This window comes from Notothenia rossii, assembly GCF_949606895.1.
Source record: "Notothenia rossii genome assembly, chromosome: 8".
Lineage (NCBI taxonomy): Eukaryota > Metazoa > Chordata > Actinopteri > Perciformes > Nototheniidae > Notothenia > Notothenia rossii.
In genome coordinates this window covers 21,604,149-21,625,966 of record NC_136906.1, presented here as the reverse complement: position 1 = coordinate 21,625,966, position 21,818 = coordinate 21,604,149, and the positions used below count along the sequence as shown (strand labels likewise).

Below are 21,818 nucleotides of genomic sequence, written 5' to 3'. Positions count from 1 at the left end.
GAGCTGTTCTGTCATCCTTTTTGTGAGGAGTGCCGTTATACATGTTGAAGCATATGCATGTTTACACTCAAATGAATGTATCAGTCTGATTAGGAAAAACTGTCACTACAGCATGTATTCATTCATGTTTGGTAGCATAACGGGCTTACTGTATCTCAGCTGTTTATTTCCACCACATGGTGGTGTTGGTGTTCTACAAGTGAAAAGTCCTCTGTTATCAAACCCTAATGCCGCTCTAATATGCTTTGGTCCTCATCCATTCTTTATATTTCTCTTTTAGCAACTTTGTCGCTGTTTTATAGATTTTTATGAAGAAAGCATGGACTTAAACTGAATCTCTGCTTGAAATTCTATTAAGTTTTAAATGCAGGCCTGCAGACCCACTCGGCTCATTCGACAGCTCATCTTTGGATTCTAATGCTGCTCATCTTTTTCTTTTAAGACCAGGGCTTAATAGACTGTTGGTTTACATTCACTCGTAAAATGCCATCACACCTCCATAGAACTGCAAAAAACATTGCATGTTTCATCAGGATGCAATATGAAAACTAAAACGTCATCTCTAAATGAGTCCCTCTCCCGGTTTACTACATTTCCCCGTTTCCAGGATTTTTAGAGCACATGAAGTGCATCACCGTTAATGTAACATTAACACGGTAAATGTTAGTTTATATATGGGTTATTTAAGCAAACCATTGGGAAAAAATGAATGTATATATTATTCATTTATGGCGAATCTTAGTCATTCCTGCATTGCTACTGCTTATAAGTTCACAAATCAAGGTACATTTGCAAAACGGAAATAAAAGTCATATTTTATTTTATTTAATTTTTATTTAACCTTTATTTAACCAGGATAGGTCTCATTGAGATTAAAAATCTCTTTTTCAAGAGAGTCCTGGCCCAAGAATGGTAACAGCACAGTTTCAGACAGTTTTACAGTTACAAACAATTAAAAAAAACAACAAAAAAAACACACAATCACAACACAGTCATACACCAAGTTTAGCCAAAGCATTTACAGACACAGCGGCCTGCTTCGAGGTCAGTTAAAGTTGCTTTGAGTGTTTCTAATGAGACCAGCTCTCTGAGTTTCAGCTCAGTTTGAAGCAGGTTCCAAGCTTGAGGGGCAGGCAACGAGTGTCCTCGGTAAGTTAATATAGATAAATATGCAACTAAGTATTTATTTAGTCCCCTCTATCAAGACGCTGCAGCACAGCCACCACTGCACGTCCAAACAAATATAACCTTTTATATTCACATCAGTGATTTCATATTCTCTAGTTCCCATTTATTATCGCTTCCGGGAATTAATCTTCTTCCTCAAAGTCATTCAAAAAGAGATGTTGTCTTCCCATCACCAAAGAATGAAACCTGCATTTTCATGTGCGTTTGTCTTGCAAACATTAACTTTCAAATCTTTCCACAGCTTCTGTTATCCACACCCAAAACCTGCACGATTCAGCACCAATCCCATTTTGTCCAGTGAAGAAATGACTGAATAAAATATTGACCTTTGTGATAATGATATGATTAAAGATGTTGTGGATTTGCTATTTCTAAACATTCTAAGAAGTCTGTGCATCATCATGAGTCAGTAAGCCCATTTCACTCATTGTTCGAAAATGGGGAAGCCATAAAAGTTTTGAGCAAGAATGGTCAAGGTGTGACGTGGGGATTTGATTACCTTACCACATCGTTTTGATGCCAAGATGGTGGCAATAAAACAGTACGCCTTAATTCCTGAGCTGAATGTCTAAGAGGTGCTTTTGAGTGAACGCACTAAGACAGAAGCCGAGTTCATTCTGAGGGAGGTGAACTGTTATTAGTGAGGTCTCTTTCTCCTCCAGAGGACACAGGTCTGTTGACAGGGCGGATGCGAGAGTGACGGGAATATGATGTTCTTATCTTCAAAGCTGGGAAGAAGCTATATATGGGGTTGTGTACACAGAGAGATGGTGAATAGGGAACAGCAGCAATAAAAAAAACAGGAGTGAGTTTTAATGCTGTAGAATGAGTCATTAGTTAGTTTAATTAAATACAGAATGCAAATAAGTCTTTTTAGGCACACTATTCTTGGCTACAGGAATACAAGTATATGTCTGTTGGTCAGTAAGTATACCACTTTGGTTACAGAATGAAACATTTCAATGACTACTTCATGGATTACTGTTACATTCTTCACATATATCTAGAAGATGACTCCATGGCTTTGGTCACTGCCTGATTTTTCGTATCGTGCCACCATGAGATGGACATCTGTGATTTTGAGTAAAACTTTTCAAAATATATTTAAGTAGACAGTTTGACAGGACAGGACCTTTCTAAGATAAATATAAATTCCAATTTGTTACCCCTTCACCTTTATGGCTATTGCCAATGCCATCGGTCCTACTTTGTATTTACCTTCTCATCTGCCTCAGCTGTACTTTGTGTTTATAACAGCTCATAAGCAAATGTTAGCATGCAACATTGCTCAATAAGAACATGATGAACAGGATACGTGCTCAACATCAGAATGTTAGCTTTCAGATTTGAGCATTTGGCTTGAACACCACTGTGCTTTAGTAGAGCCTCAGAGAGCTGTTTGCACATTTATTTGTCTTTTTATTTTATATTGGGATAAAAATATAGTTAACATGTCAAGACTTTGATGTGGTCCACTTAGAACATTTGATCATCTTTATCCAATGTTAATAATTATGACGTTTTTATTATTAAGTTTGTCTCTCTCTTTGGTTGAAAATATATGCTCATCTAAAAAAAATAGATATTAAGCCGGACAAATATTTTGCTCAGAATCCAGTCCTGAAATAAGACACATCACTAACATTAATATTGGTTGCCAGGTGGAAGAAGTCAACACAATGTATTGAAAAATGGTGCAATGTCCAAAAGCATTTGCATGAGATAAGAGTGAGGACGGCTATGTGTATGTGTTTACACTGCTGTTCATTCGTTATGTCTCTTATGAAGGAGTGTCCCGCAGCAGAGCCATAAAAGCTGTGCTATGGCAACATAGAACATGTGAAAATATAGTTTGTGAATTTTTATTGTTTATGAATAAATAAAATAGTTGAATTATAATGTATTCGTAGGAGAGCAGTTGTTTTTCAATTGAAAATGTTACTTCTTAGTATTATATTATAAAGATGTAACAGTTTCATTTAAAATTGTCATTTTCAAAGTTTAGAAAATCAGTTTGCATCCTGAAAACTTACCACTGAATAATCCATTTAATGAAGAAATCAATCATTCATTTGTTTCAGCTTCTGATTAATACACATACAAATAGTTTCTGTATGACAAACATTGATAAGCAGTCAGGATTGTTTTATGTAGGCTGAAAATCTGTTGGGCTTTCAACTGTAATGTTTTTAAATACGTATGACCAATGTGATAGTTCTTCATTTATATAAATGTACTGTTCTTCTCATATGTTTGCTTTTGTTCAACATTTGCAATAACCAGTTGTGTCATCCACAATTAAGCAAATGTCAAAACAGTTGTGCAATAAATAGTGACAATGCAGTATATTGCCAAAGAAAGATTATTGTCTATAAAAAGTCAAACGTTGACTGTAATACTGTATTTAGTTACAATGGTTGTAGAGCTCTAGCAGTTTATTTACTGAGTTTTTGTTTTCCAAATGTTATTTTATATAATGTTAGGGCCAAAGCAAAGTGTGTTGATGACAATATTCCACAAAGGCTAAGTAAGAAAATACGTTTCTGATTTGATAAACTGAACTTTTTGAACCCAACTCAAGTACAAATAACAAGGGTCTGTCATCAATTGCTTGTTTACTTCATAAAATAGTCTGTGATGTTACATAAACACTGAAAATATAACAGATTCATTTTTTGAGGAGCAGCCCTATAATTTCCTAACAAAGCCTATTTAGACTGAAATGGTTGAGCCCATTTAGAGGATAGCAACAGGAAGAAGAGGGATGACATTGACATGTATTATGTTTGAACTCTTGTGCTCTCATTTTCGGACCAGAGTCCGCCGGAAAACAAAATACAAAACCCTTACAAGAGATATTGATAGCATTGAATGGGATTTAAACTTCACATTTATTTAATAGTTCTAACACAGTTCTAACACAGTTGGAACCTCAGAGGACATGGTAATTTAGATAATATCAAATCCCCAAAACTAAGTGAATGTCAATTTTAGTTTTACATTGTGGGAATTTAGGGCAGAATTTAATTGAGTTCTTATGATATGTATACTAAAAAAAAGTGTGTCTGGATGATGTTTAGGTGATGAACTTTATTTAAACATTTGAGATTCATCAGGAAATATTCTCAACATAGGTCTAATTTGATTGGGTATGGATCATTGTGTGGTAGTCATGGTGAAGCCTAATGATAAAGTTCCCTCAGGATAAATAGTCCTGCCCAACATAACATGAACACGTTCCTTTTTGTTCACTTTTTGTTCACAGCTAAACATATACGTTTCGTGCACATATAGCTTACTTAACTTCTGCATTGTTGATGACAGGTTCAAGCTCTGGTTTATGGGTGAAGGCAGAACCGCTGCTCTGAGTGACAGGAGAGCCGGCCAATAAGAGGAGGGACTAAAGCTTTTAATGCTGTCACAGGCTGCAGCTTTCAGTCTGAGCCACCTGTAGCAGGCAGCAGAACAGCCCGGGGAAACAGCTACTGCACAGCACCGTTATCTCACCGTTATACCCACCGTTAAACTCACCGTGAAACCGGCGGGACACGGAGCTTCTTCACCGGCCGGTCCTTACAACCGAAGACCGTAAAGATGGTTCTCAGTTATCTGCCTTTTGTGTTTCTCCTGGGCGCTGTCGTTAAAGGTGAGTGAAGTTTACATCCCCACTGGTCAATAGACTGGAACACTTTTAAGTGTGTTACTGACTGTGTATTTATGTTTATTTACCACATATTTTATTTGGAATAAGAGTTGAAGCCTTGAAAAGTAAATTGTTCATGTTACTTTTTGGAACTAGTGCAGACTTTATATAGATTGTGACCAGTGGTCCTTTCAATCAATACAGTTACTACATTATAGTAAAAGCTCTGCATTTAAAGTAAAAGTACAGAAGTATTAACAGTTAAACATAATGTAAACTATTTAAAGTAAGTGTTAGCAGTATGTGTGAAGAAATATATTTGAAATGTGGTTCTTATTTAGGCTATCTCAGTCAGAAAGTCTAATTGCTCATCATGAGTTATGCATGTATAAAATATATTATACCAAAGTATAGAAACGATATCTTAAAATATGTTACCACAATTTCCTTCACTGGCAAATATCGTCATATTATGTATTAGTAGCCTATGTATGCAAGTGTATATCTATTAAGCGCTTTGAGCACTAGGAAAAGCGCTTTATAAATGTAATGTATTATTATTACTATTATTATTGTAATACAATATAAAATAAAATCTAATCTAGGTAGATTACCGTGTATTTATTTGTCTTTGTTGGCTATGAGAACAATATAATTTATTTATAAAACATATGAGTCTATATTTATATAGTATCATAAATGACCCCACTGTTTACCACATTTTATCTAGACAAAGATTTACATAACACAAAAGTTTGACATTAACAAACAAGAAGTTCAAAAAAAATGTTTTGCATGGCGACAAAAGCTTTATTCAGAAAACCGACCAGGTAGAAAGTTTCCCGACTCCTGATAAAATACATGCCTTGGTACATGTTACAAAACGCAAATATCAATTAATTAATAAGTAACTCATAGACAAAATTACAAAGATATCCAAATTAAGTTCCAGAACTGGTGGTTTAGCCTTTGCCTTAAATGGACAAGCATTTGTTCAAGTTCCTTCTTCTTCTTCTTTTTTTTTTATTTCTACACATTCATGTGGTCTTTTCCCCAAATAGTCCTAAACTGACTCACTGGTCCATCAGTGTGACTCAAAGCTCTTTGGGGGTGGACAGATGCCAGCGAGGAGGCATTGGTCAGACAACAGCCGGCTCCCTGAAGCACAACACACTCCTCACACAAAGTTTACTCTGTGTGCGCATGAGAGGACCCCCTCGACAGCGTGGTGAAGCTGCCCTGAGGAATTTTGATGAGCTCTCCACTGTACAGACTCCCTCAGCTTACTTGCAGTTAAATCCATTGGTTATCCTTTTTTTCATTATTTTTCACAAGAGTCTGTGTTTCAAGGTTTTATGTATGAAGACTGAGATTCAGTCACTGTCATGTGCCCGAGCCTGGGGGCCGTGTGCATGTTCCCATCCTGTCATGTGTCTTCAGTAGAGAAACACTGGGCTGGGAGGCGATGGAGGCTCCAGTTTGTGGCAGTTTGAGTGTGTCTGAAGTAGCAGTAAAGAGCTCCAGATGCAGAGACCTCCTGAGGCTGGCAATCCTCCTCCTCCTCCTCTGACTCTGGCGCCACATTTTCTTCTGCCCTCTGTAAGAAATCTCCAAGGGAGAGGAGCAGAGCATATTAATGGCTTCCTCTGCTCTCTCTTTTCTCACCGTGGCTGTTTCCTCTCTCAGATCACATTCATCTTATCATGTGTCATGTTCTGCTGGTTAGTCATCGTTAAGTCATGATTAGAGCATGCAAGGTCTGCTCAGGAGTTAACTGACAGTTGTAGGAATGTGAAAGGACACAGGCTCATGTCGGTTGGCAACTAATGGTTATTTTAAATATCAATAAATCTCAATTTGATTTACTTGATCAATAGGTAGATAAACGCTTATTCTATGGAAAGAGGCCATGGTAATGTCTTTAATTTGTCTGTGTTGTCTTACAGTTTAAACAACAAGATATTAAATGTAACTCCCATATATGACAATGAACAACTGCAAATTGTTACAGTAGAGCCACAAAACCAAAAGAACATTTGGTATTTTTTCCAAGTGACAGAAACAATTACTCCACTATCAAAATAGCTTCCGCAAAATGTTCTGTTGATCAAGTCATTGTTTTATCATTTTAGCTCACAAACATTACCACACCTTTTGTGGTGATTATTATATTCTATCAGTCGGAGCAAGGAAGTACAAATAAGGAAAACAAATGTGCACCTTTTGGCTCGCTATGCCTTTCTTCTTTTGTTTAGATGACGTTTCGGCCCTCAGTCCTTCTTCAAGATTGGGAGAAGTACAAACCATGTTTAGTTTCAGTGAACACAAGCATTGTTTTTGTACCAGTCAGTTCCTCCTGATCTTGTTTTTGTTTATCTCATCTTCCTCTTTTGATTGACTCTCACCTAGCACGTATTGTTTCTACCTCCACTTCTCATGCACACTTGTTGCTGTTTCCTGCCTGTCTTTTCTCCTTGTGTCGCTGCGTCCTTGCTGCTTCCTGTTGGATTAGACCTGCTCTGGGGCAGTAAATCTCACTCTGTAATTGGAAAGCATGTGCTGGCAGAGATTTAATTGGATATGATATGTGCAGAGTCCCTGCTCCAGTCAGGGAGCGGCCATCTGTTACATCCGTGTTACAGTAAGACCCCTGCTTGCTCAGATACAGAGAGCTAATTTGGGTCTGCTTTGTCCTATTGAGGACTTAAACTGGGTACCCTCTGAGGGGAGGGGAACAGCATAAGTACCTACAGTATTACATTATCAGCTGGAATAAATAGAGAGAGAGATATCTGCTAAACTTCTTTGAACTTGTCTGCTGTGCTACAGATTGCAATATTAATTGTGCATCAGGCCTATTTCGCCGGCAGCAGGAAGAGCTGTCAGTCTCAGCCAAGATGACGTTTTCCCAGATGGGATAAAGAGAGCAATTCCCTAGCAGGACGAAGAGTGTGGCACTTTAATTTGCTCAGTCAGCTTTATTTCTCCACTTTAAAGATACACCCCATGTCTCTATATTGATAGATCAGATTATCTAACTGACATTAAACACAATTGTGGGATGATTTAATAAAGGCAGTACTCTTAACACCTTATGTTAACAATTTACTATTCAATGTTTTTGTGACATTCCTTATAAATAAGTACACAGTAGTTAAGCTGAACAAGCAATAATAGTATTTTTAAAAAGCAAGCAATATGAAAACATGAATTTTAATATATATAGTTTCCAATACTGAATCAATTAATTCACACTTTCTTGTTTAAGTTGGGCAATCCTTTCTAGAAATCTCAAATTGTAAATTGTACAACATTAAAAAGATATTTTCTAGAAATATTCTAAATAATTATTAATAAATTAAAGAACCATAGCTAAAGTTTGTTGTGCTTACAAAACACACACAAATCCCATAGAAATCAGTGAATTCACTCAACAGCTGGCTTTGATTATGGTTTTAAGACCTTCCCTTCCTCTTTTTCTTTTCTACCCCCCAGCCTTTGACTGTAGGTACTGAGTATTTCCATGACCTAGATTGTGAGAAAAATAGGTATTAATGGGCATCACCATTTTATAAAGCCCATGGGATCATGATCAAATGTCTTGTTCTTTTTATAAAGCCTAAAGATACTACAAGCGCCAATCACATGAAACAAAGCAACACATCCAACCAATCTACCATGCAGCTCTTACTGAGTCAATATATCGATATACAATACAAATAATACCCGCACATTGCCCAGCCTTTCACCTTCACCATATGTTGCACCAGTATATCCTCTGATCAGGACTGTGGACACGGGGCACAGCTGGATGACAGGCTGTTGTAGGGGGGGGAAATAAAAGCTTCCTCTCAGTGTTGTGAGGTCGCTCCTGGTGACCGGCTGTGTCGCTTTGATGTAACAGTCCTCAGGACTGTTTTCCCCTTAAGGAGACTGACCTGTGTGTATCTGTTGGTCTACCATGCCTTTTTTTTTAACCCACGATGAGCACCATTAAATAACAGGAGGTCATGAAGCAGTATGCAATAATTGTTGACTCTCATTAGCTGGCAAAAGGACCTTAAGTGCTTGTTTCGGAAGTCATACTGCATGATTTCTGAGACACACATTCTATAGGTCAGCTCTTCACATGACTCGCCTGTTTCCTAATGAGATGCTGCCTTTGGCCTTAAGCTCTTCCCGACTGCCCCTTTCAGTTCATCTTCTGCTCTGTGTGCCTTCTTGAATCAGGGCCATCCTCCTTGCAGTGCTGTTAGTTAAAGAGAAAAACTATTTCAAGAATGCACTTTCCCCTAATCTTAACAATAAACATTCAAAAATATTTAACGCAACATTGAGATGCCAGGATCATTTTTGTCTACAGCTCTCCGTACTTCACAGGAATCATCATGGTGTGTAATGAATACAGGCTCTGGAGTAGTGGCAGTGTAAACGGGAAGTTGAGGGTGTGCGTTGGGAAACTGGATCTGACAGTCACTTTTTGAGCAGGTACTACACAGGAGTGCTATTGTCTTACATGAATAGAAATCCTCTGAAGTGCGGCACTGCACTGCAACACAAGCATCAACACTAACGTCTTTCTGACTGTTGGCTTCAACAGCTAGAAACATACATCTCCTTGGCAACAAATACACCTTACTTGATGTCAATGCTGAGAAAGACAGAGGTGGAAAGGCGTGGCAGCTTTAGGGGGCTTCAGTACAGTTAGAGATTGTCATACCAAAGAAGAATGTTGGACCAAAGGTTAGTAGAGCCGGATCTTCTTATCCACATCCTTCTGAATACATGTTTGCATGCCGACCTTAGACCCACTTGTCACCTGGTCTGACCCAGTCATCCCTTTTGTGTCTGCAGGGGATTATCCGGCTGTAGGATAAGTCCTTAGAGACAAGGCTTTTTGTGAGACGTGCAATGCAAAGTGTGCTCTTAATAACTCCATTATTTCAAGTATAGTACACAAACTGTCGGTTTACACTGTCTCATACGGGTTTCATTGCTTTTCCAGTTGGGGTAACCCAAATTCTTTAATAACAGAAGATTGACTATCAGCCCTGTGAAAGACAAAAAAAGGAATAGGGCCTCTGACTACTGATTAAGTCTAAGTCTAAGACATGTGTTGAAGTTTGGACATAAAGTAAATTGTTGTATCTTTTGTTGTATCATTCTTTGGCTGTCATAGATTATCTGTAAAACTTCACATTTGATTTAGTGTATGTTGTATTGGGCTCAAATGTCTATGTAAATGGAAATAGAGAAGCAGCACTGACCTTTAAAAGTGGAAGCAATAGAGTGTACCTTTTTCTTTGTTAATATTAATGCCATGCAAGCTAATATTCTTATTTCGCTTTTGTTCATCACTTGTTTTCATAATCAGACTCAACATTTTCTCACGATCATTATCTACTTTAGGTATGACTTGTTGGTATATCAGGAATCCCTCAGAATGATACATATCATATCAGCTTTAGCCTTCTTCAATTAGCCAGCAATCATTGCATGTGAAGGCTACATGGAAAAAAAACTCAGCCTTTACTCATTGTTAATGACATTGTAATGCTCATATCAAGAATCTAGATTAATAATATTCTAGGAAACTTTAGTATGTCAACATACCTAAACAAACTCTCATATTTGTTTTCCACTGGTCGTGTTCGACTTCAAACGAAAGCCATTCTTCCTCTCTGTTGCGTCCTACTTGTTATCGTGCTGCAAAAGAAGTAGGTGATAAGCGTGACACTAGTTTACTGATTGGGATTTCACTGGATTTCACAACTCATCAATGCTGCCAAGATATTTATCTCTCTCTCTTCTTGAATGATATGGTTAGAACAATATAGCAATTTGGGTTACTAAATCAAAGGTACCAACTTTCATCCGTCTGTTGGAGTGAGCTTCTGTTTTTAATCTTTATGAGAACTTTTTAATTTCAGGAGTCATTTTTGTGTTAGCCAAAGAGAAGAGAGTAAGAATGATTATTGTGTTTTTACAGGGGAGGATTTTACCTTCGTAAACTTTGCGTGGGATTCTCTACTTTAGTAATTAACAATCGTAAACTCTGTAGTTATCACAATATTTTCTTCACATTAAATGACTTTAACTTTCACACACACACACACACACACACACACACACACACACACACACACACACACACACACACACACACACACACACACACACACACACACACACACACACACACACACACACACACACACACACACACACACACACACACACACACACACACACACACACACACACACACACACACACACACACACACACACACACACACAACCACATACACCTGGCTAAATCTACAGATTGACAGATTGAGAGTATACTAGAGCTGGCTGCCCAGTTTTTATAAAGCACCAGGAATCTAAATAACTGCTCAAAGTTTTCTTTTAAGAATCAGAAAAAACGTTGACCTTTGACATTTTACAGAATGTAAAGTATGCAGGGATGAAATAAAATGCCTGACCTACAATTTAGTAATTCCTTAAAAAAGTCTTCAGAGTTGTTACTCTTCTAAAATGTAACACAGGGCTAATAAAGACAGCGCTGGCTGGATCTGATTGAAGAGGTTTTAATCTTGATCTTCGGTCATCCAGTAAGATAAGTCTATTTCCCTTAAGTCTTAATCAAGACCAACGAGTCATACATTCATACATGTGTTTTAGAGCAATGATCTCATGCTATGCTACTTAACATGTAGTCAGAACTACTTCACTGCCACTCCTTGACTGTATGAACACTACAACTATTTTTATATGAGACTTTATATGTATTTCCCAACTTTCCACAATCATTGTTGATTTCTTACTATCTTATTCCTGTTCCCAATGTTCGATTTGTCATTGTCGTCACAAGGTGGTTCATTTTGAAATGAGTCTATGATACTTAACGATAAAGAGATAAGGTCACAAAGGGCAGTGTACACAGAAAGTATCCAAATCACGCCCAAGGTGTAATATCTGTGTTGGTTATTCTTACAATATGCAATTACTTCCTGGACATTTTTCTTTGTGCAAGGCATCCACCTGACAGTCATATATCCGGGTTTAGAATATAACTATTCAATGCAATTATTCAGCTCCCACTGTTTGTTCGGCTGGTGAAGCTGCCCTCTGGCCCCCTCTCTTCCCTCATAAATACAAAACGGAGAGTGGGATCAGGCTAAATGGGAGCAGGCTAAATGGGAACAGGCCTCCCATCACCACACTGAAGGCAGCTCTTTCCTTTAAGAAGTTCAAATTAAGTTGGCAGACCTTTTGATTTCTGTGTTGTAAACATTTACCTGTTTTTTTAACTGCCGAATCACACCTTTTGTCTACTTATGCGCACCCAATGTTAAATGTTTATTCAAGACACAATCTCGTAAATAAAAATGTAAATATACATTTAACGGTCTGTCATCAGAGCTGAAACTACTAAGATTTTTGCAATATCACATGTTGGAAAAGTTGTCCTCTTATAAATTAAAGACTAACAGCAGCAGTACTGGGGGAAATTAACTTTTGTTTCTTACCTCCTGTCATTATAGTGGACAAATATGTTTGTATTTGGCACATTTGAGTAAAATCATAAAATTACACAAACATCACAGTACACAGCAAGCTTCCTTTAGAAAGACACTAAGCTAGTGTTCAAGGTTCCCATTTGATGTTAATGAAAGCATGTGATTATATTAGTATATTGACATGGAAATATGCTAATTAATGCATTTTTTTTTTCATCAGTAATTAGCATGCATATCGTAAGCTGCTAGACTGTGATATGGATGTTACACAGCTTAATGCAGTTATAATGAGTATTTGTATGTTAACAATGGATCAAATGATTACTTGTATGTGAAAGGTGTTGCTTGTCGTTACGACCCGCATAATCAACTCTCAGTATCTCTCATCTCTTTGGAGCACTTTAGTGTATTTTGGCTAATTGTTTCTAAATTATGGTCCACAGTTGTTTTTTTTCTAAATGTACTTTTGGGGCTTTTTTATTTAATTTACTATTCAGTACTCTAATGTTACACAGGAAAGGGGTAGAGAGGGGGAAGGACATGTACCGCCAGCAAAGGGCCACTAGCAGCTATAGTAAGTACTCAGCCTTAGTCATTTTCCCCCTACTTTACAAGGTGAGCTACCTGGCACCATCTTGCCAGAGATGTCTGGTTCAATCTCACCACACAGCAGCAGCAGACCTATAATAATCCACCACCTCTATATTCTTATTCTAATGCTGTACAGCACACATTGATTCTTTTTGTGCTTTATTTTTTTTGCAGGAATGACAACAACAGATCCCATCACACAAAATGTCTCCACCGATGGAGGAATGATTGATAAGACATCCACCAGTCCTACAACATCACACATGAGCTTAACTGAAAGTTCAAATCCGAGCAGCAGTCACTCAACCAGCAGTTTTGTAACTTCACCACCATCCACTACAGAGCACTTCACAGCCTCAGTAGCTACTGTAACTATAGAAAATGCCACTGCAGAATCTACTACTATGGAACCAGACTCCACCCATGCAGAGACTACCTTCTCCCAGCCCTTTACTGAGTCCAGTACCTCCACAGCAGCAGTCAGCAGCACCATAAATGACAGTTACTTTACCACCGGCAGCCCAACTGACTCTCCATCAGCTCCAACCAGCAGTACAACGCTGTCCACTACAAGCCCTGAGACAAGCCAACCCACCAACACTAGTGAGACCACAAATTCAAACACCACACCTGCTTCAGATCACACATTGACATCTAGAACACAAACCACAAGCACCAGCAACGGACAATCCACCATTTCACCAATTACAAGCATTGACACAATTACACTTACGCCGTTTACAACCAACGACAGAACTACAAACACGCCAATCACAAACAACGACACAACTACGAACACGCCAATCACAGGCGACGAAACTACTACAATTACAGCAATTACAAGTGACCACACAACTACCATTATACCAATTACAAACAACGACACAACTACCATTATACCAATTACAAGCAACGACACAACTACCATTATACCAATTACAAGCAACGACACAACTACCAGTATACCAATTACAAGCAACGACACAACTACCATTATACCAATTACAAACAACGACACAACTACCATTATACCAATTACAAGCAACGACACAACTACCATTATACCAATTACAAGCAACGACACAACTACCATTATACCAATTACAAGCAACGACACAACTACCATTATACCAATTACAAACAACGACACAACTACCATTATACCAATTACAAACAACGACACAACTACCATTATACCAATTACAAGCGACGACACAACTACCATTATACCAATTACAAGCAACGACACAACTACCATTATACCAATTACAAGCAACGACACAACTACCCTTATACCAATTACAAGCGACGACACAACTACCATTATACCAATTACAAGCAACGACACAACTACCATTATACCAATTACAAGCAACGACACAACTACCATTGCGGCGATTACAACCGGAGAATTGACTACAAATCCGCCAATCACAAGCAATAACACAACTACAAACACGCCAATTATGAACAACGACACAACTACCATTATACCAATTACAAGCAACGACACAACTACCATTATACCAATTACAAGCAACGACACAACTACCATTATACCAATTACAAGCGACGACACAACTACCATTATACCAATTACAAGCGACGACACAACTACCATTATACCAATTACAAGCAACGACACAACTAGCATCATACCAATTACAAGCAACGACACAACTACCATTATACCAATTACAAGCAACGACACAACTACCATTATACCAATTACAAGCAACGACACAACTACCATTATACCAATTACAAGCAACGACACAACTACCATTATACCAATTACAAGCAACGACACAACTACCATTGCGGCGATTACAACCGGAGAATTGACTACAAATCGGCCAATCACAAGCAATAACACAACTATAAACACGCCAATTATGAACAACGACACAACTACCATTATACCAATTACAAGCAACGACACAACTACCATTATACCAATTACAAGCAACGACACAACTACCATTATACCAATTACAAGCAACGACACAACTACAATTATGCCGATTACAAGCAACGACACAACTACCAGTATACCGATTACAAGCAACGACACAACTACCATTATACCAATTACAAGCAACGACACAACTACCATTGCGGCGATTACAACCGGAGACATGACTACAAATCCGCCAATCACAAGCAATAACACAACTACAAACACGCCAATTATGAACAACGACACAACTACCATTATACCAATTACAAGCAACGACACAACTACCATTATACCAATTACAAGCAACGACACAACTACCATTATGCCAATTACAAGCGACGACACAACTACCATTATACCAATTACAAGCGACGACACAACTACCATTATACCAATTACAAGCAACGACACTACTACCAATATGCCAATTACAAGCAGTGACACAACTACAATTATGCCGATTACAATCAACGACACAACTACCATTGCGTCGATTACAATCAACGACACAACTGCAATTAGATCAACTACAAGCAACACCGCAACTACAATCACAAAGACTACACAGTCCAGCCACAGTACAACTTTCATTACAACTACAACACAGCAGAGCAACATCACAACAACTCCAGCAACCACACAAACAAGCAAAAGCACAGCAAGTACTCCTACAGAAGCTTCAGAAAGCTCGACAGCTGTGCTGACTACAGCAACACTAACAAACTCTACTAACACCTCTCCTGAGACTCCTGTGATGACCACCACACTCTCACCCTCCCCTTTCACCACAAACCCAAACCTAACAGCCGGACCCCAACCCTCTTCACCTACCTCCATCACCACCTCCAGCTCTCTCCCTACTTCCCCAAGCAGTAGCACTGCAGCCCCCACTGGAAATACTACCACCCTTAGTCCCTCAGCAACAAACCCAGGAGGTAGGAACAACAACATGATGAGTGTTGATTTGTGTTATTTCATTCTTACAAAGTAAACTTTGTAAAATGCAGTAGTAGGAATTCAGCAAAGACCAGGAGTTAGGCTGCATATTCCATCAGTTTGCCAGGTTTTCAGGTCTCTCAATGCAGATTTTTGAATGAAACAGCGATTTAACCTTTATCTTTAAACACATTTCCTATAGGCCTAGTTGATAAGGCTAATGTCTCATTTACACTGAAGGATTCAGCTCAACTCCATTTGCTGCTGCTCAAAAGTATTCAATGATAGCATGGTGATGCTAATGAGTTTTTTTTTATCATGTTCACCATTTTAATTTAGCATGCTAACTTTTGCTAACTAGCTCGGTTGGATATTCTCTTATCTGTATCCTTTAACTGATTTTCACATATCTTTGAATGTTACAGTGACCATATATACCACTATGATTCAATCACCTGAACCATCAGTTGGTGATGCATCAGCTTCATCCACCACCCTCCCAACCCCCACCTCCACCATCAGTACAGGCACCATCATCACTGACACCACCCTGCGACCAACAGAAGTCACTACCACTAACTCCACCACAGCAGTCCCACCCACCCCTCCAGTCATAGGTTAGTGTCTTCCAAAAGTTCCTGGTGATGCAGAACTTCATCAATTACCTCACTAACCAAATGTATTCTATTTCTTGGTTGGAATTAAATCCTGCATACACAAGAATCCAAATTGATGAGGTGATTGTTTCAATGTTTTGTTGCTAAAGCGGTTTAAATGAGAAAAAAACTTTTGCTGATTTGTTGCATTCAATAATTACAAGGCTATAATCAATATCATAAAAACAACTATTTCAATGTTATGTAAATTCTTCAAGTTATTTCAGGTTAAACAAACTCAGTTCACATAAGAAAAAAATCTGATGGCTAGTTTTTAACAAACCATTTTTCTCCATTAGTGTGTCCTTCCGTCCCATGCCCACTTGAAAGCGTTTGTCTAAATGGCACTTGTCAGTGTCTCTCTGGTAGCTTCCTGGTAAATGGCCGCTGTGCACAAGGTAAGAACATAATAACATTTATTGCCTGGTCAGATGAGAAATGCCTAAAATACAAATCATGACAGGCTGTTGGTGGTGAAGCTTCCACCTTATTTTCTCCTCTCCTCTTCATTCAGCCCAAGTTTTCTCAGGCAAGCTTCATCTCACCTCCTTGACATTTAAAAATGAAATGAGTAACAGGTCCTCTGTAATATTCCATGAGACGGCGTCTCAGATCTCAGCAACGGTAGGTTGGGATCCCACAAAAGCATTTAGAATTTATTTGACACATTATTTACAGTACTTTAACCACATGCTTTTTCGGTTGCACAGCTCAGAAATGCTCTGAAGAATCAGCCGGGGTATAAACAGTCTGATGTTGTGCAGCTTAAGTAAGTATTTTTTTCATCTCCAACTGCTAAATATTATATGCCATATTAAAAAAAAAATAGTTTAACATATTTTGATGCATTTCTATATTCTTTTAGACCAGGAAGTGTGCAGGCAATTGTAAATAACATCTTTGAAAACACCAACACCACTCAAAAGTCTGTTGATCAGGCCATTCAAGAGGCTATTATAGCCGATCCAGAAAATACATTATTGGCTAATGCTACATTTATAGGTAAGTAGTGTTAGTAACAGGCTACATTAATTAAAGAAGAGAAGAAAGGTATTTCTCTTACATTTGTTTAAAATCTTCTGTTTTAGGTACAAACCTGTGTTTGCAGGAACCCTTACCCTGTGAGGTCTCAACTACAATGTGCACAAATACAAACGGCCGGCCTCTGTGTTCCTGCAGAGAGGGCTACATCTCTATCCTGTACTCAAACAGCAGCTGTAAAGGTCAAAGCAACTACTAAATATGCTTTATTCTCATATTGACTAGTGTTCGGTTTCAGTAAGTAGACTACAACATACTTTAGCATTTATGTTGTCATGTTAAAAAAAAGTACACTTTACAATGTGCTGCCCAATTATGGATTATTAAAGCCTCATGTAAAAACAAAAAATGTTTACGTAAGAGTGCTTCCTGGATCCAAATAGAGCTGAAGTGAAGTCTTAAAAACTGCGCTTCAGTTTAGAAAACTGTAACAGAGCCTTCTTATCCTCAGTGAAATACTTGTGTGTGAGAATGAGAGGGAGAAACAACAGGGAGCCAGACTTAGAGACAAGGTCAAGAGTGGTAGTCTTTTCTCTATGTCGACACTTGACCCTTACTTTATTTATCTCTCTAATTTACTTCTTTTTAATAGGGGGTTGTTTCCCAGGAAACACATTGAAGAATCACATCTTTCTCTTTCTTTTTCTTTTGAGGGTTGTGACTAAGGAGATGAGCTCTAGGCATAGTAAAAGAACGACAAATGCTGCATGCATTTTCTTTCCCAGCAAAGACATAATGTACCATTATGTGCTTATTTAAAATTTTCCATGAAGAGGCTTTTATTATGTTCATGCTTTCATTGCGTGTGCAGCCTGCCGTACTGTACATCTCCTTCTACCGTGACTCTGAGTGGGAAACTGTATCTTGTTATGTTCACATTTCATTCTAATTTTGTAAAAACATTGTGTGTGTGTGTGCGTGCATTTGTTTGATTGTTTGTTTAATCATTGTGTTTCTCTTTTATAGCGTGTCCAAGTGGGCAGAGGGCAGTGGGAGACACGTGTCAACCGTGAGTATACATTTTGTTTAAAGGGTATGTTTAGCATGTGCAGGGGTGGGATGTCTGTGTATTACTGTATGTTTGGGACATGTGGATGTGTAGGTGGCTCCCCCATGTGGATTCAATGCTAAACTTAATTGATATTCAACTAATATTGTGTTCAATCGCTCTGTTTTGTCTCTTAGATGTGCATTTGGATATGCTGGCTTCAACTGCAACGACTGTGAGTAACAAAGGACTAAACAATGCAGTAGCAACAGTCATGTGTGGACCCGTAAACATCTAAATGTCTTTATGTGTGTATTTACAGCTGCTCTGCTGGCAGTGGTGGTCATCTCCTGTGTACTGGGAGGAGTTCTCATCATCCTTTTGCTGGCTTTGCTCATATACTGCTTCCGGTAAGGATATATATAAAAAAGTCCTTAACATACACTTTGACAACATTAGCCCTGTAATTATTCAGAAAAAACGCATTGGGTAATATTCATGTCAAAAGACAGAAAAGTAGAGTTTATTTTTGTTAAAAAGTGTTTTTGTTTTGTTTTGTTGTTACAGCATCACTTTTGATAAGGCTGGTGATATTATATATTTTTCTATTTGTAAAAAATATATTTGCAATTCATTCCATCTTTCAGTGTACTTACAACACGTTGGTGGTAAAAAAGAAAAAAAAGTATATCATTTTTTTTATAGTTTTTGAACAACAGTGTAGCTCTGTGACACAGGAATAATTCAAACAAGCTTTGGAAACAAAGAAAAGTATTATTGCATGACCATTTTGCATTTTCTGTTATCTGTACATCAGTATGCGAAGCTCAAATAGCAAGCCAGACCTCAGTCGCAGTCCATACTCATCAGGGGACTTAAACCATCCCTGGCCCACTGGCATCACCCCCATCCCCCGAGCCACCTCTAACTGGGATGCCGCTACCCCCATAGAGATGACGGATGGGGGCAGCGCTCGTGCCAAAAAGCATCAAACCAATGGATTGGTGAGTTATCACACCTATCAATCACTTACCAATAATCCTAAACTCACAGTCTTGCATAGTTTCGATCACCACTAAATCAGCCTTTAGTTTGCTCAATGTTGCCCCAACATCTTACATCCATTTTGCATCTGCTTTTCAACCCAATGAGCATAGATTTGATAATTTACAGGAAAGAAATACATCTAGGTGAGGTGAATATCAGGCTTAATTAGACATTTCTAGAAACATTTATATTGTTTCAATGGCTGTAGTTGCTACCCTAGATACGCTGAAACATGTTTTGTTGTACACACATTTAACTCAGTCTTAGCCCTAAACACCTGGATATTTTTTACCTGCAAATCAACACATCCCTGCTCACTGGGTATATAATCATCTCATCATTTCAGAGACAGATTTGATGCTTTGCTGATATGTTATCAGTCCTACCCACATCACAATGTTCAACCCACTCATCCAGAATGTATATTTATAGTGGTAGCACATAGCTCCCTATCATGCTCCCTGCTTTGCCTGACTCCCAGTATGTTGCTTTAGGGGTTTCATCCGAAGCACAAAGGATGGAAAAAGGTAAGGCATGGCTTTGCTTTTAGTTTCTGATTTGCCTTGGTTCCCCCTGCTGATGATTTAGACAGAGTGAGAATAACGGTGGAAGGATTCCCGGGGTGATGGGGAGCTTCATGAGAATCTGATTGTTGTGGAAAGCTGTGTGCTTTCATCTACATGTTAATGTAGTGAGTGACAGTTCAACCTCAGCTGATGCTAGGTGGGGGAGTAGTAATTTTCACTGCATATTGGTGAGGGTTACTTGTGTATGTGTGCTTGGCTTTGGTGGGTGTTTGTGTATATATGTCTTCTCTGAAAGATACTAACATGTTGACTGTTTCCACTGATGTTTCAGTCAGGATCATACGATCTCAACCCAGATGGAATGAACACCTTCACAGGTAAAAATCCCTCTCGTTACTCCTATCTGGTTCAAGGACATGAGAACCCCTACTTCTTACCAGGAGAAGGCTGTAAAAACTGAGGACATCTGTGTGAAAATGAGGAACACGGATCAAAGAGAAGCCACTGATTTAAACTCTGGGTATACAGGACCAGGAAAATGTATCCGTTCTTGAACTTGCTTTGAGTAAGAACAATTCTTTATTGATAAACAGCCACCAAAGATTTTCCTTCATAACATTTTTATTTGAGGTTTTGGGTTCTTTGGGAAAGCTGAATGTTGCGACTTATAACCAGTAGGTGTCACTGTTGCTCAGGGACATTTTCTTCTGAATCTGACTTTTTAATATTTATAAGAAATCCTCATGTTGACTTTATAAATGAAGCTTCTTATATTGATAATTGCACTAGAGTGTATGTTAAGTTTACGACCAATGGTTAGCCTGGAATGGAACGTACTTTAAATATTGGGTTTATTGACACTTTTCTGATGTGTATGATGATTTTTTAGACAAATTAATCTTGTAAGACTAAAGGGGCTGGATCTCTTGTTCTGGGTATTTTTAAAGGGATTTATTTTATCACCTCTTCAGCTAAATTTTCTCTGTATTTGTTTAAGCTGCATTTGCAAAATGTGCCTGTTTGAATAGTCTGTTCGACACAGGAAATATGCAAAGCTGGTGATAAAGTTTGTCTTATGGATGTGCCAACCTTCACTTTTATACATTTAGTTTGACATTTCTTAAATATATATTTATCCTTGTGTGTCTGAGACAGTGCGCTATTTAAGTGTGTAAAGGCTATGTAAATAATTGAATATCTTTGGCACAGAATGAGTGTGTGTGCGTGTGTGAATGCAAATAAATTAATGTAAACACAACGATTATGTTTCTCATCTTTGGTGGCTTTGTTAATACTGCTTACATTTCCCGTTATTTAATTATAATGCATTTCTGTATCTTTTACAGCCTCTCCCTGTCACTAATCATCATTATAGATTAGGATGAAACCGATAAGTAGTATTTTTATATTGTGCTTTTGAGGTTGCGGAGACCCCAAGCCATCTTAAGCACCTTTAAATCATATCATACCTTGTTTTTTTGCCTTTATACTTCTTGACTTTTACAATCAGATTTTCTGTCAAACTGAATTTTAAAACACATTTAAAATAGAGCAATCGGTTGATTTAGCAGATATTAATCACACACATGACGATGAGGGTGCCAACTGTTCTTTTGTTTATTTATCTGACCATTCTACTAGCATTTACTAAACTGACCAACAGGTGGCGATAAAATGCCAGGATTGGCCAGAAAAGAAGAAGAAGAAGAAGACTAC

The 21,818-nt window shown here is 38.2% G+C and overlaps 2 protein-coding genes across 3 annotated transcripts; both read left to right on the top strand.

The window, feature by feature from the left end:
* Window positions 1-4,641: 4,641 nt before the first annotated feature.
* LOC307016147 (uncharacterized protein) lies at window positions 4,642-14,363 on the top strand (the record flags this gene model as incomplete). The annotated part of the gene is made up of 3 exons (XM_079645180.1): window positions 4,642-4,834; window positions 13,122-14,054; window positions 14,320-14,363. Exons 1-3 carry the CDS (start codon window positions 4,783-4,785, stop codon window positions 14,361-14,363), a joined length of 1,029 nt encoding a protein of 342 aa, XP_079501306.1. The 5' UTR covers window positions 4,642-4,782.
* A 298-nt stretch (window positions 14,364-14,661) lies between these two features.
* On the top strand, window positions 14,662-21,360 carry LOC307016414 (uncharacterized protein). 2 transcript variants are annotated; one of them, XM_079645525.1, is made up of 13 exons: window positions 14,662-15,842; window positions 16,269-16,460; window positions 16,799-16,897; window positions 17,014-17,123; window positions 17,210-17,268; window positions 17,365-17,501; window positions 17,588-17,722; window positions 18,507-18,549; window positions 18,726-18,763; window positions 18,851-18,938; window positions 19,346-19,532; window positions 20,070-20,102; window positions 20,434-21,360. In XM_079645525.1, the coding sequence occupies exons 1-13, from the start codon at window positions 14,843-14,845 to the stop codon at window positions 20,560-20,562; spliced, it is 2,250 nt and encodes a 749-aa protein (XP_079501651.1). In that variant the 5' UTR covers window positions 14,662-14,842; the 3' UTR covers window positions 20,563-21,360. The 2 variants fall into 2 exon arrangements, with proteins under 2 accessions (XP_079501651.1, XP_079501652.1); XM_079645526.1 differs by lacking the exon at window positions 20,070-20,102 and having other exon boundaries at window positions 14,664-15,842.
* The last annotated feature ends 458 nt before the right edge of the window (window positions 21,361-21,818 follow it).